The sequence below is a fragment of the Rana temporaria genome, chromosome 12 (assembly GCF_905171775.1).
Source record: "Rana temporaria chromosome 12, aRanTem1.1, whole genome shotgun sequence".
Taxonomy (NCBI): Eukaryota; Metazoa; Chordata; class Amphibia; order Anura; family Ranidae; genus Rana; species Rana temporaria.
Genome location: NC_053500.1, coordinates 2,555,010 through 2,571,130, shown reverse-complemented (window position 1 = coordinate 2,571,130; position 16,121 = coordinate 2,555,010). Strand labels below are relative to the sequence as shown.

At 49.5% G+C, this 16,121-nt stretch overlaps 1 protein-coding gene across 2 annotated transcripts in view; it reads right to left on the bottom strand.

The window, feature by feature from the left end:
* The window catches only part of PITPNC1 (phosphatidylinositol transfer protein cytoplasmic 1), a 141,667-nt gene that overhangs the window by 41,678 nt on the left and 83,868 nt on the right, over positions 1–16,121 (bottom strand). For both annotated transcript variants that reach the window (XM_040331321.1, XM_040331322.1), the window contains 2 exons: positions 3,526–3,614; positions 3,405–3,412 (listed from right to left, as the gene is read on the bottom strand). In XM_040331321.1, coding sequence (XP_040187255.1) covers positions 3,405–3,412; positions 3,526–3,614 — 97 coding nt within the window. The remainder of the gene's footprint in view (positions 1–3,404; positions 3,413–3,525; positions 3,615–16,121) is intronic.

Below are 16,121 nucleotides of genomic sequence, written 5' to 3'. Positions count from 1 at the left end.
CCTGTAGTTTTTTGCAGGCAGCTTGAAGTGGGCGGAGCCTGCTGGATCTCTAACATTTTTAATCTCTGTAAACATTCTTCTCACTGATCACCAATGTAAGGGACATTCTTCTCACTGATTACCAATATAAGGAACATTCTTCCCACTGATCACCAATGTAAGGGACATTCTTCCCACTGATCACCAACGTAAGGAACATTCTTCCCACTGATCACCAATGTAAGGGACATTCTTCTCACTGATCACCAATGTAAGGGACATTCTTCTCACTGATCACCAATATAAGGAACATTCTTCCCACTGATCACCAATGTAAGGGACATTCTTCCCACTGATCACCAACGTAAGGAACATTCTTCCCACTGATCACCAATGTAAGGGACATTCTTCTCACTGATCACCAATGTAAGGGACATTCTTCTCACTGATCACCAATGTAAGGGACATTCTTCTCACTGATTACCAATATAAGGAACATTCTTCCCACTGATCACCAATGTAAGGGACATTCTTCCCACTGATCACCAACGTAAGGAACATTCTTCCCACTGATCACCAATGTAAGGGACATTCTTCTCACTGATCACCAATGTAAGAGACATTCTTCTCACTGATCACCAATGTAAGGGACATTCTTCTCACCGATCACCAATGTAAGGAACATTCTTCCCACTGATCACCAATGTAAGGGACATTCTTCTCACTGATCACCAATGTAAGGGACATTCTTCTCACTGATCACCAATGTAAGGGACATTCTTCTCACTGATCACCAATGTAAGGAACATTCTTCTCACTGATCACCAATGTAAGGAACATTCTTCTCACTGATCACCAATGTAAGGGACATTCTTCCCACTGATCACCAATGTAAGGAACATTCTTCCCACTGATCACCAATGTAAGGGACATTCTTCTCACTGATCACCAATGTAAGGAACATTCTTCCCACTGATCACCAATGTAAGGGACATTCTTCTCACTGATCACCAATGTAAGGGACATTCTTCCCACTGATCACCAATGTAAGGGACATTCTTCTCACTGATCACCAATGTAAGGGACATTCTTCCCACTGATCACCAATGTAAGGGACATTCTTCCCACTGATCACCAATGTAAGGGACATTCTTCTCACTGATCACCAATGTAAGGGACATTCTTCCCACTGATCACCAATGTAAGGGACATTCTTCTCACTGATCACCAATGTAAGGGACATTCTTCTCACTGATCACCAATGTAAGGGACATTCTTCTCACTGATCACCAATGTAAGGAACATTCTTCTCACTGATCACCAATGTAAGGGACATTCTTCTCACTGATCACCAATGTAAGGGACATTCTTCTCACTGATCACCAATGTAAGGGACATTCTTCCCACTGATCACCAATGTAAGGGACATTCTTCCCACTGATCACCAATGTAAGGGACATTCTTCTCACCGATCACCAATGTAAGGAACATTCTTCCCACTGATCACCAATGTAAGGAACATTCTTCTCACTGATCACCAATGTAAGGGACATTCTTCCCACTGATCACCAATGTAAGGAACATTCTTCCCACTGATCACCAATGTAAGGGACATTCTTCTCACTGATCACCAATGTAAGGAACATTCTTCCCACTGATCACCAATGTAAGGGACATTCTTCTCACTGATCACCAATGTAAGGGACATTCTTCCCACTGATCACCAATGTAAGGGACATTCTTCTCACTGATCACCAATGTAAGGGACATTCTTCCCACTGATCACCAATGTAAGGGACATTCTTCCCACTGATCACCAATGTAAGGGACATTCTTCTCACTGATCACCAATGTAAGGGACATTCTTCCCACTGATCACCAATGTAAGGGACATTCTTCTCACTGATCACCAATGTAAGGGACATTCTTCTCACTGATCACCAATGTAAGGGACATTCTTCTCACTGATCACCAATGTAAGGGACATTCTTCTCACTGATCACCAATGTAAGGAACATTCTTCTCACTGATCACCAATGTAAGGGACATTCTTCTCACTGATCACCAATGTAAGGGACATTCTTCTCACTGATCACCAATGTAAGGGACATTCTTCCCACTGATCACCAATGTAAGGGACATTCTTCCCACTGATCACCAATGTAAGGGACATTCTTCTCACTGATCACCAATGTAAGGAACATTCTTCCCACTGATCACCAATGTAAGGAACATTCTTCTCACTGATCACCAATGTAAGGGACATTCTTCTCACTGATCACCAATGTAAGGGACATTCTTCTCACTGATCACCAATGTAAGGGACATTCTTCCCACTGATCACCAATGTAAGGGACATTCTTCCCACTGATCACCAATGTAAGGGACATTCTTCTCACCGATCACCAATGTAAGGAACATTCTTCCCACTGATCACCAATGTAAGGAACATTCTTCTCACTGATCACCAATGTAAGGGACATTCTTCCCACTGATCACCAATGTAAGGAACATTCTTCCCACTGATCACCAATGTAAGGGACATTCTTCTCACTGATCACCAATGTAAGGAACATTCTTCCCACTGATCACCAATGTAAGGGACATTCTTCTCACTGATCACCAATGTAAGGGACATTCTTCCCACTGATCACCAATGTAAGGGACATTCTTCTCACTGATCACCAATGTAAGGGACATTCTTCCCACTGATCACCAATGTAAGGGACATTCTTCCCACTGATCACCAATGTAAGGGACATTCTTCTCACTGATCACCAATGTAAGGGACATTCTTCCCACTGATCACCAATGTAAGGGACATTCTTCTCACTGATCACCAATGTAAGGGACATTCTTCTCACTGATCACCAATGTAAGGGACATTCTTCTCACTGATCACCAATGTAAGGGACATTCTTCCCACTGATCACCAATGTAAGGGACATTCTTCTCACTGATCACCAATGTAAGGGACATTCTTCTCACTGATCACCAATGTAAGGGACATTCTTCCCACTGATCACCAATGTAAGGGACATTCTTCCCACTGATCACCAATGTAAGGGACATTCTTCCCACTGATCACCAATGTAAGGGACATTCTTCTCACTGATCACCAATGTAAGGAACATTCTTCTCACTGATCACCAATGTAAGGGACATTCTTCTCACTGATCACCAATGTAAGGGACATTCTTCTCACTGATCACCAATGTAAGGAACATTCTTCTCACTGATCACCAATGTATGGGGAGCTTCAGCTGACCACCGACTTTAAAGAGACATTACACTTTTCACTATTAATAATTTTTAGGGGCGGTTCCCTGAGATCTGAAATTGAGAAAGGTCGCTGTGGGGTCACCCAGACACCTGAATACACAATGGAGGCCCTCAATCTGAAGGTGGGGGAGGGGAAGGCTTACCGTATACTCTACGCCCGGATCCCATCAGAGGCACAACATGGAAAAGAGAAGAAGAAGGAAATGATGAGAAGGAAGAAGAGAATAATTACAATCGTCTGTACATGGCGGATCGGCGCCTCACCTGTGATGGTGTACGGATAATAGTTCCACGCCTTCTCTGTCACGTAGAAGATTTTCGGTACCACGGCACGCGCCCAGCTCGGGAGCTTACTGCAAAACATACACATTTCTTTCATTTTATGATCATTTAATGATCGGCGACACAAACCATCACATGCAATATTTCCTCATTCTGATCCTCTTCCTCGGTGATCAGACCGGACAGCAGTGGCGGAACTACCAGGGTGGCAAAGGTCGCTCTTGCGAACGGGCCCTGGTGTTCCACCACTGTCGGGGGGCCCCAGTGGGGTTGCTGGCCGCCGCGCTCTGAGCTGAGAGAGTTTCTTTTATACAGCCCAGAGCCTGCACTGACAGTTCCCCCCCCCCCCCCATTGCATGGATGGGGGAGGAGAGAGACGACCTGCTCCTTCTCCATCCGCCCCTCTCCTCCTGTGTGCCCACCACGGAACGTGTGAAGCCAAGCAGCTGAATTGGATCATGCGGCACTGATAGGTGGCACTGAAAGGCCGCACTGACGGGCACTAATAGGCAGCATTAATAGGCACTGATAGGCAGCATTAATGAGCACTGATAGGTGGCACTGATGGGCACTAATAGGCAGCATTAATAAGCACTGATGGGCAGCATTAATGAGCACTGATAGGTGGCACTGATAGGCGGCACTGATGGGCACTAATAGGCAGCATTAATAAGCACTGATAGGCAGCACAATGAGCAACGGCAGGTGACACTGATAGGCGGCACTGATGGGCACTAAATGGTGGCATTGGTGAGCACTGATAGGTGGCACTGAAAGGCGGCATTGATGAGCACTGATAGGTGGCACTAGTGAGCACTGATAGGCAGCACTGATGGGCACAGATAGGTGGCATTGATGAGCACTGATAGGTGGCACTGATGGCCACTTATAGGTGGCATTGATGAGCACTGACAGGCGGCACTGATAGGTAGCACTGAAAGGCGGCATTGATGAGCACTGATAGGTGGCACTAGTGAGCACTGATAGGCAGCACTGATGGGCACTGATAGGCAGCACTGATGGGCACTGATAGGCAGCACTGATGGGCACTGATAGGCTGCATTGATGGGCACTGATAGGCGGCATTGATGAGCACTGATAGACAGCACTAATGGGCACTAATAGGCAGCACTGGTAAGCACTGATAGACAGCACTAATGGGCACTAATAGGCGGCATTGATGAGCACTGATAGGCTGCATTGATGAGCACTGATAGGCGGCATTGATGAGCACTGATAGACAGCACTGATGGGCACTGATAGGCAGCACTAATGGGCACCAATAGGCAGCACAGGTAAGCACTGATAGACAGCACTAATGAGCACTGATAGTCGGCACTGATAGGCAGCACTGATGGGCACTAATAGGCAGCACTGGTAAGCACTGATAGACAACACTGATGGGCACTGATAGACAGCATTGATGAGCACTGATAGGCAGCACTAATGGGAACTAATAGGCAGCACTGGTAAGCATAGGCGGCATTGATGAGCACTGATAAGCGCCATCGATGAGCACTGACAGGCAGCACTGATGGGCACTGATAGGCAGCACTGGTAAGCACATGCGGCATTGATGAGCACTGATAGGCTGCACTGATGGGCACTAATGTAAACAATGTACTGAGAATCTTGCCGGCTCTCCTTTCCTCACACAGACACGGCTGGGGAGGAAAGGACTTCAGATAAATCGGTGTCTGATTACATTTGATCAGCTGATCACATAGTAAAGGCCACTGTGATTGGCCCTCTACTGTGATCTATGATCATGCCCGGCCCAGGGGGCACACGGGAGGCAGGGTTCTGGGAGGATGTCCATGGATGCCACCCCAGACCCCGGATGGAAGGGATGGGGGGGGGGAGGGGGGATTTTCTTGGTTTCTTGCCTCTGAATGTTCTAGTTTCGCCTCGGCTGCACATTGTAACAGCAGGGGGCTGATCTGTGTCAGACATTTGTAAATACAGCCAGCCGGGAACCTTAGTCTAAAAATATCATTGCAATTTGCACCTGCGGCCACAGAAAAATATATCTGTGGAAAGCTCATCTCCTGTAACTGGCTTGCCGCCAGGCGTGGGCACAGATTGAAGCCCCCCGTGGTATTCACAGAAAAACCTCTCGGCCTGGAACTGGAAATTCATGGAGGACTGCAGAAAGTTTACATTCCTGAGGCACACAAGGATAAAAGTCGCTTCAGACTCCGGCGCGTATCGCCCCCCCCGGGGGGCACTGCAGCGCCGCTCTCCTCCCATCGCCGGGAGATTCTTAGTATTTAGCAGGTAAACGCTCTTATATAATCAGCAAGGCGAGGAGCAGATGGCACAAGGACCGGGCGCCACTGATGGCTGCGCTACCAGCCGTCTCTACGCAACGCGCTGAAGATTATCCAACAAGAGGCGAAACGCGTTTATAATCCGAATCCGAGAGGAGACTTCATCCAGAGCAGTCCTTAGATATTCATTCTGATGGAAAACATTCCTGCATGTGAGCGGGCCGACAGCTCTCTCTATCTCTGAGATTTCCCCCAGTAGTTTGTGTCTCTGCCCCTCCCACAATGGGGAGGTTTCCTGCAGTAGTTTGTGTCTCTGCCCCTCCCACAACGGTGAGATTTCCCCCAGTAGTTTGTGTCTCTGCCCCTCCCACAATGGGGAGATTTCCTGCAGTAGTTTGTGTCTCTGCCCCTCCCACAATGGGGAGATTTCCCTGCAGTAGTTTGTGTCCCTGCCCCTCCCACAATGGGGAGATTTCCTGCAGTAGTTTGTGTCTCTGCCCCTCCCACAATGGGGAGATTTCCCTGCAGTAGTTTGTGTCTCTGCCCCTCCCACAATGGGGACATTTCCTGCAGTACTTTGTGTCTCTGCCCCTCCCACAATGGTGAGATTTCCTGCAGTAGTTTGTGTCTCTGCCCCTCCCACAATGGGGAGATTTCCTGCAGTACTTTGTGTCTCTGCCCCTCCCACAATGAGGAGATTTCCTGCAGTAGTTTGTGTCTCTGCCCCTCCCACAATGGGGAGATTTCCTGCAGTAGTTTGTGTCTCTGCCCCTCCCACAATGGGGACATTTCCTGCAGTAGTTTGTGTCTCTGCCCCTCCCACAATGGGGAGATTTCCTGCAGTAGTTTGTGTCTCTGCCCCTCCCACAATGGGGAGATTTCCTGCAGTAGTTTGTGTCTCTGCCCCTCCCACAATGGGGAGATTTCCTGCAGTACTTTGTGTCTCTGCCCCTCCCACAATGGGGAGATTTCCTGCAGTAGTTTGTGTCTCTGCCCCTCCCACAATGGGGAGATTTCCTGCAGTACTTTGTGTCTCTGCCCCTCCCACAATGAGGAGATTTCCTGCAGTAGTTTGTGTCTCTGCCCCTCCCACAATAGGGAGATTTCCTGCAGTAGTTTGTGTCTCTGCCCCTCCCACAATAGGGAGATTTCCCTGCAGTAGTTTGTGTCTCTGCCCCTCCCACAATGAGGAGATTTCCCCCCAGTAGTTTGTGTCTCTGCCCCTCCCACAATGGTGAGATTTCCTGCAGTAGTTTGTGTCTCTGCCCCTCCCACAATGAGGAGATTTCCTGCAGTAGTTTGTGTCTCTGCCCCTCCCACAATGGTGAGATTTCCTGCAGTAGTTTGTGTCTCTGCCCCTCCCACAATGGGGAGATTTCCTGCAGTAGTTTGTTTCTCTGCCCCTCCCACAATGGGGAGATTTCCTGCAGTAGTTTGTGTCTCTGCCCCTCCCACAATGGGGAGATTTCCTGCAGTAGTTTGTGTCTCTGCCCCTCCCACAATGGGGAGATTTTCCTGCAGTAGTTTGTGTCTCTGCCCCTCCCACAATAGTGAGATTTCCTGCAGTAGTTTGTGTCTCTGCCCCTCCCACAATGGGGAGATTTCCTGCAGTAGTTTGTGTCTCTGCCCCTCCCACAATGAGGAGATTTCCCTGCAGTAGTTTGTGTCTCTGCCCCCCTCAGGATGAGAGCCTTGCGTCTTCCAAGCGCCATGACAGGTCCTCTTTAGCAGACGCGGCGGCGGAGGCTCCCCGTGGCCGGCGTTGTTTGCGGACGATGTTTGGACGGTTTCTGTAAACACGTTTATTTGGCGGAGTGGAAATTAATGAAGCTCGGCAATTAGGAAGAGCTGAGATAAGACGTGACAAACACGCGCTGGGGGCGGACCTGTCATCTGCCAGATATCAGCCCGAGAGAAATATATATTATATATACCCACAGCCCGACCACGGGACGCACCCTTATCAATCTACACACAGCGCCGGGGATTCTGGGTAATGACCGCGCTAATTACTGCACACAATCATTTTAAAGGAAGTCATTAGGAGAGATTTATACTTTCCATGGAAACTCGAGTGTCTAATTACCAATCCAAGACTTTCCTCATCCAAACACCCCAAAAACACCCCAAAAACACCCCAAAAACACGACCTCCAATGGAAAGAGAACCTGTCACCAACCTAACAACTAAATCCCTGATATCTTACATTGTACAGTGTGTTAAAATTGCCATGCCATGAATGCAGCCTCACCATTGCCATGAATGCAGCGCCACTACTGCCATGAATGCAATCTCACCATTGCCATGAATGCAGCCCCACCACTGCCATGAATGCAGCCCCACCATTGCCATGAATGCAGCACCACCACTGCCAAGAATGCAGCCTCACCACTGCCATGAATGCAGCCCCACCACTGCCAAGAACGCAGCCTCACCATTGCCATGAATGCAGCCCCACCACAGCCATGAATGCAGCCCCACCATTGCCATGAATGCAGCCCCACCACTGCCAAGAACGCAGCCTCACCATTGCCATGAATGCAGCCCCACCACTGCCAAGAACGCCGCCTCACCACTGCCATGAATGCAGCCCCACCACTGCTATGAATGCAGCCTCACCATTGCCATGAATACAGCGTCACCACTGCCATGAATGCAGCCTCACCATTGCCATGAATACAGCGCCACTACTGCCGTGAATGCAGCCTCACTATTGCCATGAATGCAGCCCCACCACTGCCATGAATGCAGCCTCACTACTACCATAAATGCAGCCTCGCCATTGCCATAAATGCAGCCTCACCACTACCATAAATGCAGCCTTACACTTACCATGAATGCAGCCCCACCACTGCCACGAATGCAGCCTCACCACTGCCATGAATGCAGCCCCACCACTGCCATGAATGCAGCCCCACCACTGCCACGAATGCAGCCCCACCACTGCCACGAATGCAGCCTCACCACTGCCATGAATGCAGCCCCACCACTGCCACGAATGCAGCCTCACCACTGCCATGAATGCAGCCTCACCACTGCCATGAATGCAGCCCCACCACTGCCACGAATGCAGCCCCACCACTGCCACGAATGCAGCCCCACCACTGCCACGAATGCAGCCTCACCACTGCCATGAATGCAGCCCCACCACTGCCATAAATTCAGCCCCACCACTGCCATGAATGCAGCCTCACCACTGCCATGAATGCAGCCTCACCACTGCCATGAATGCAGCCCCACCACTGCCATGAATGCAGCCCCACCACTGCCACGAATGCAGCCCCACCACTGCCATGAATGCAGCCCCACCACTGCCATAAATTCAGCCCCACCACTGCCATGAATGCAGCCTCACCACTGCCATGAATGCAGCCCCACCACTGCCATGAATGCAGCCCCACCACTGCCATAAATTCAGCCCCACCACTGCCATGAATGCAGCCTCACCACTGCCATGAATGCAGCACCCCCATTGACATTCCTTTGTGCATTGTCACACCTGCGATCAGCCAGGTTCCCGACTTTTGTTGCCAGCGGTTTAGACATTAATGGCTGTGTGTTGAGTTATTTTGAGGGGACGGCAAATTTACACCGTTACACAAGCTGTACACTCACTACACAACATTGTAGATACAAAGGCCCAGATTCTCAAAGGGCTTACGACGGCCAAATGAAAGCCATATACAGTATATAGTATCTCACATAAGTTAGTACACCCCTCACCTTTTTTTTTTGTGACAACACTGAAAAAATTACCCTTTGCTACAATGTAGAAATCATATACCGTATTTATCGGCGTATACCGCGCACTATTTTGCCCTGAAAATCAGGGCAAAATCGTGGGTGCGCGGTATACGCCGATACCCGCTTTCCCGCCACGAGTTTGAATACTGCGCCGGCATATACCGAGCGCAGTACACTCGTGTATCTTCGGGCAGTCTCGGCGCCTCTCGCGCTGACGTCCTGTACGCGTGCAGGACTTCAGCGCGAGAGTTGCCGAGCCTGCCCGACGATACACGAGTGTACTGCGCTTGGTATATGTCGGCGCAGTATTCAAACTCGGGGCGGGTAACGAGTGGGGAGGACGCGAGGACGCCGCAGAAGGACGCCGGACCCGACGAAGAGGACACCCAAAGCCGCAGACGGACGCCGGACCCGACGAGGCCGCCGCACAAGACACCAAAACTGTAAGTACAAAACATCTTTGTTCCACAGGAATTCGGGCAACTTTAGCGGTGCGCGCTATACCCCAATAAATACGGTATATATATGGATATATCTCCATTTAGAAATAGATATACAGTAAAACCTTGGTTTGAGAGTAACTTGGTTTGAGAGCGTTTTGCAAGACAAGCAAAATGTTTTAATACATTTTGCCTTGATATACAAGCGATGTCTTGATATAAGAGCAGCGTCATGTCACCACTGAGTATAAAAGAGAAGAGAGGCTCCTCCTCTAAGTGTAGCAATATGGTTACATTTAATGAAGGGACAACATTTAGCAACTTATTGCTACACTGAGGCCCCTGTACACACGACCGGATCTATCCGCTGGGATTTATCCATGGATCAGTCCCAGCGGATAGATCCGGTCGTGTGTACGTCCGAGCGGACATTTCCCAGCGGATAAAAATCCAGCCGACGGATTCCCAGCAGATAAAAATTTCTTAGCGTGCTAAGAAATCTATCCGCTGGAATCCAGTCCGCCGGACTTATCCGGTCGTCTGTACAGACTCACCGGATAAGTCCGTCCGATCCCATCCCTCGCATGCGTCGTATTGATTCGACGCATGCGTGGAAGTATTTACCTTCCAGGGTCGCGCACGTCGCCGCGTCATCGTCGTGGCCACGTCACCGCGGATGTATTCCGCGGGGATTTTGATCTGATGGTGTGTACAGCCATCAGATCAAAATCCGCCAGAGGATTTATCCGCTGGAAACGGTCCGGCGGACCGTTTTCAGCGGATATCCTCTCGTCTGTACGAGGCCTTAGAGGCGCCTCTCTTCTCTTTTATACCCTGAAAAAAAAATGCTTTGATATACAAGCGCTTTGGATTACAAGCATGTTTCTGGAACAAATTATGCTCGCAAACTGAGGTTTTACTGTATTTATATCTATATCTAGATAAATATGTATAAACAGATCCCTAAAAAACGGGGTCACAATGGTTGGTATATAAAGAATGCGGGCAGGAAGGGGTTAATTTGCTGGGATAATAATCAGAAAATTGGATAACTTGCAGAACAGATCAAGGATTACACGGAAATTAGGAGAAATAAAATGATTTGGGTTCAATTAATAGAAATAATTCCCCGGCCGTCACATAATAAAAGGGGTATGGTTTTACCAGCTTGGAATATTTTGCCGGTGATTCAGCGCGGCGATCTCTCTACTATACATTATTCATGAGACGCCAGTCGCAGATTATTTCAAACGTTCTTCCAGCTGGCTAACCTTGTGACCTGACATTTCGACAGTTCAGATATCAGGAAAGATCAATAAAGGACGCTGATCTCCCAGAGGAGGACGCTCGCTTTCATGTGTGATGTACAAATCTGAACAGGAGAAAGGAAGAGGAGCCCAAATCCTGCTAGGGACTCCTCAGTCACAGGGATGTGTGTGGAAGTCGGTGTCACTCTCTCCTGCTCTCTATCTTCTCTCTTATAACAACAGTCAGTACAGGAACCCTGCTGCCGGCCATTCCCCCCACTGTTCAGAGGCAGGAGAGATTGTTCTTCCTGTTCCTTTGGGGAGATTGCTCTTCCTGTCCCTTTGGGGAGATTGCTCTTCCTGTCCCTTTGGGGAGATTGCTCTTCATGTCCTTTGGAGAGATTGCTCTTCCTGTTCCTTTAGACAGATTGCTCTTCCTGTCCCTTTGGAGAGATTGCTCTTCCTGTCCCTTTTGGAGAGATTGCTCTTCCTGTCCCTTTGGAGAGATCGCTCTTCCTGTTACTTTGGGGAGATTGTTCTTCCTGTCCTTTGGGGAGATTGCTCTTCCTGTCCCTTTGGGGAGATTGCTCTTCCTGTCCCTTTGGAGAGATTGCTCTTCCTGTCCCTTTGGAGAGATCGCTCTTCCTGTTTCTTTGGGGAGATCGCTCTTCCTGTTCCTTTGGAGAGATTGCTCTTACTATCCCTTTGGAGAGATCGCTCTTCCTGTCCCTTTGGAGAGACTGCTCTTCCTGTTTCTTTGGGGAGATCGCTCTTCCTGTTCCTTTGGAGAGATTGCTCTTCCTGTTTCTTTGGGGAGATCGCTCTTCCTGTTCCTTTGGAGAGATCGCTCTTCCTGTTTCTTTGGAGAGACTGCTCTTCCTGTTTCTTTGGGGAGATCGCTCTTCCTGTCCCTTTGGAGAGATTGCTCTTCCTGTTCCTTTGGAGAGATTGCTCTTCCTGTTCCTTTGGGGAGATTGCTCTTCCTCTCCTTTGGGGAGTTCACTCTTCCTGTCCCTTTGGGGAGATTTCTCTTCCTGTCCCTTTGGGGAGATTGTTCTTCCTGTTCCCTTGGGGAGATTGTTCTTCCTGTTCTTTGGAGAGATTGTTCTTCCTGTCCTTTGGGGAGATCGCTCTTCCTGTCCCTTTGGGGAGATCGCTCTTCCTGTACCTTTGGGGAGATTGCTCTTCCTGTCCCTTTGGGGAGATTGCTCTTCCTGTCCCTTTGGGGAGATTGCTCTTCCTGTCCCTTTGGAGAGTTCGCTCTTCCTGTCCCTTTGGGGAGATTGCTCTTCCTGTCCCTTTGGAGAGATTGTTCTTCCTGTCCCTTTGGAGAGATTGTTCTTCCTGTCCTTTGGAGAGATTGCTCTTCCTGTTCCTTTGGAGAGATTGCTCTTCCTGTCCTTTGGGGAGATCGCTCTTCCTGTTCCTTTGGAGAGATTGCTCTTCCTGTTTCTTTGGGGAGATCACTCTTCCTGTTCCTTTGGAGAGATTGCTCTTCCTGTCCCTTTGGGGAGATTGCTCTTCCTGTCCCTTTGGAGAGATTGTTCTTCCTGTCCCTTTGGAGAGATTGTTCTTCCTGTCCTTTGGGGAGATTGCTCCTCCTGTCCCTTTGGAGAGATTGCTCTTCCTGTCCCTTTGGGGAGATTGCTCTTCCTGTCCCTTTGGGGAGATCTCTCTTCCTGTAACTTTGGAGAGATTGCTCTTCCTGTTTCTTTGGGGAGTTCGCTCTTCCTGTTCCTTTGGGGAGATTGCTCTTCCTGTCCCTTTGGAGAGATTGCTCTTCCTGTTTCCTTTGGAGAGATTGCTCTTCCTGTTCCTTTGGAGAGATTGCTCTTCCTGTTCCTTTGGAGAGATTGCTCTTCCTGTTTCCTTTGGAGAGATTGCTCTTCCTGTTCATTTTGAGAGATTGCTCTTCCTGTTCCTTTGGAGAGATTGCTCTTCGTGTCCCTTTGGAGAGATTGCTCTTCCTGTTCCTTTGGGGAGATTGCTCTTCATGTCCCTTTGGGGAGATTGCTCTTCCTGTCCCTTTGGGGAGATTGTTCTTCCTGTCCCTTTGGGGAGTTTGTTCTTCCTGTCCCTTTGGGGAGTTTGTTCTTCCTGTCCCTTTGGGGAGTTCGTTCTTCCTGTCCCTTTGGGGAGATTGCTCTTCCTGTCCCTTTGGAGAGATTGCTCCTCCTGTTTCTTTGGAGAGATTGCTCTTCCTGTCCCTTTGGAGAGATTGCTCCTCCTGTTTCTTTGGAGAGATTGCTCTTCCTGTCCCTTTGGGGAGATCGCTCTTCCTGTCCCTTTGGGGAGATTGTTCTTCCTGTCCCTTTGGGGAGTTTGTTCTTCCTGTCCTTTGGGGAGATTGTTCTTCCTGTCCTTTGGAGAGATTGCTCTTCCTGTCCCTTTGGGGAGTTCGCTCTTCCTGTCCCTTTGGGGAGATTGCTCTTCCTGTCCCTTTGGAGAGATTGTTCTTCCTGTCCCTTTGGAGAGATTGTTCTTCCTGTCCCTTTGGAGAGATTGCTCCTCCTGTTTCTTTGGAGAGATTGCTCTTCCTGTCCCTTTGGGGAGATTGCTCCTCCTGTTTCTTTGGAGAGATTGTTCTTCCTGTCCCTTTGGAGAGATTGCTCTTCCTGTCCTTTGGGGAGATTGCTCTTCCTGTCCCTTTGGCGAGATTGCTCTTCCTGTCCCTTTGGGGAGATTGCTCTTCCTGTCCCTTTGGAGAGATTGTTCTTCCTGTCCCTTTGGAGAGATTGTTCTTCCTGTCCCTTTGGAGAGATTGCTCCTCCTGTTTCTTTGGAGAGATTGCTCTTCCTGTCCCTTTGGGGAGATTGCTCTTCCTGTCCCTTTGGGGAGATTGTTCTTCCTGTCCTTTGGAGAGATTGCTCTTCCTGTCCCTTTGGGGAGATTGCTCTTCCTGTCCTTTGGGGAGATTGCTCTTCCTGTCCCTTTGGGGAGATTGCTCTTCCTGTCCCTTTGGAGAGATTGTTCTTCCTGTCCCTTTGGAGAGATTGTTCTTCATGTCCCTTTGGAGAGATTGCTCCTCCTGTTTCTTTGGGGAGATTGCTCTTCCTGTCCCTTTGGGGAGATTGCTCTTCCTGTCCCTTTGGAGAGATTGCTCTTCCTGTCCCTTTGGGGAGATTGCTCTTCCTGTCCCTTTGGGGAGATCGCTCTTCTTGTCCCTTTGGAGAGATTGCTCTTCCTGTCCTTTGGGGAGATTGCTCTTCCTGTCCCTTTGGGGAGATTGCTCTTCCTGTCCCTTTGGAGAGATTGTTCTTCCTGTCCTTTGGGGAGATTGTTCTTCCTGTCCTTTGGAGAGATCGCTCTTCTTGTCCCTTTGGAGAGATTGCTCTTCCTGTCCTTTGGGGAGATTGCTCTTCCTGTCCCTTTGGGGAGATTGTTCTTCCTGTCCCTTTGGGGAGATTGCTCTTCCTGTCCCTTTGGGGAGATTGCTCTTCCTGTCCCTTTGGTGAGATTGTTCTTCCTGTCCCTTTGGGGAGATTTACTTCCTGTTTTTAGAGACCCAACTGGAAATGAGAGGCTATGAGTTTGGTTGTAGTTGGCATGTTGCCATGCTAATGACGGGGTGACTTTTAGAAATACAAGCTGACAGTGCGATGACACAACAAAATAAATCATCACTCCGATTCTGCAACAACCATCCCCTGAGGAGAGCTCACAGATGGAGGATTTATGAGCTCTGGTGTGCTCATAGGGTGTAGAGCGTGCCTCTTTATACTGGATTATGTATCATGGATGCAGAATGTGGTAATGCGAGGATCAGCCGTTTCCTCCAGGACTAAGGCGTCCTGCGATGGGGAAGATTCCAAAACGAGAGGATGATGGGACGCAATACATAGGGGGCAGCCATGACAGGTCATGTAATTATAGGGCACTGGCTCCATGCTTCCAGGGGGAGCACATGACCTTCTTACCTTCAGTGGTTGGTGCCCATGTTGCCAATCACCAGGCTCATCAACTGTCACGTGTGGGGGGGGGGGGGGGGGGTACCCTCACCCTGACCCTTAACCTTGAACCCCAACCGATGACCCTAATTCTAACCTTACTTGCTAGCACCTTAAACCCTGGAAATCCATTTTCCCTTGTACTTGCTGAATGGATGGGGACATCTTGCTCAGAGCTTGGCATGGAAAGCTCCCGGTGTGCAATCTGGCTGAGCCATAGTTGGAAGCCCCCCCCCCCCAGGTCTGATTTTTCCAGGTGTGGGTTCCCTTTAACAGACATGCTCCTGGCTCTTCTCCAGGTGTCGGTTCCCTTTAACAGACCCGCTCCTGGCTCTTCTCCAGGTGTCAGTTCCCTTTAACAGACCCGCTCCTGGCTCTTCTCCAGGTGTCGGTTCCCTTTAACAGACCCGCTCCTGGCTCTTCTCCAGGTGTCGGTTCCCTTTAACAGACCCGCTCCTGGCTCTTCTCCAGGTGTTGGTTCCCTTTAACAGACCCACTCCTGGCTCTTCTCCAGGTGTCGGTTCCCTTTAACAGACCCGCTCCTGGTTCTTCTCCAGGTGTTGGTTCCCTTTAACAGACCCACTCCTGGCTCTTCTCCAGGTGTCGGTTTCCTTTAACAGACCCGCTCCTGGCTCTTCTCCAGGTGTCAGTTCCCTTTAACAGACCCGCTCCTGGCTCTTCCCCAGGTGTCGGTTCCCTTTAACAGACCCCCTCCTGGCTCTTCTCCAGGTGTCGGTTCCCTTTAACAGACCCGCTCCTGGCTCTTCTCCAGGTGTCGGTCCCTTTAACAGACCCGCTCCTGGCTCTTCTCCATGTGTCGGTTCCCTTTAACAGACCCACTCCTGGCTCTTCTCCAGGTGTCGGTTCCCTTTAACAGATCGGCTCCTGGCTCTACTCCAGGTGTCGGTTCCCTTTAACAGACCCGCTCCT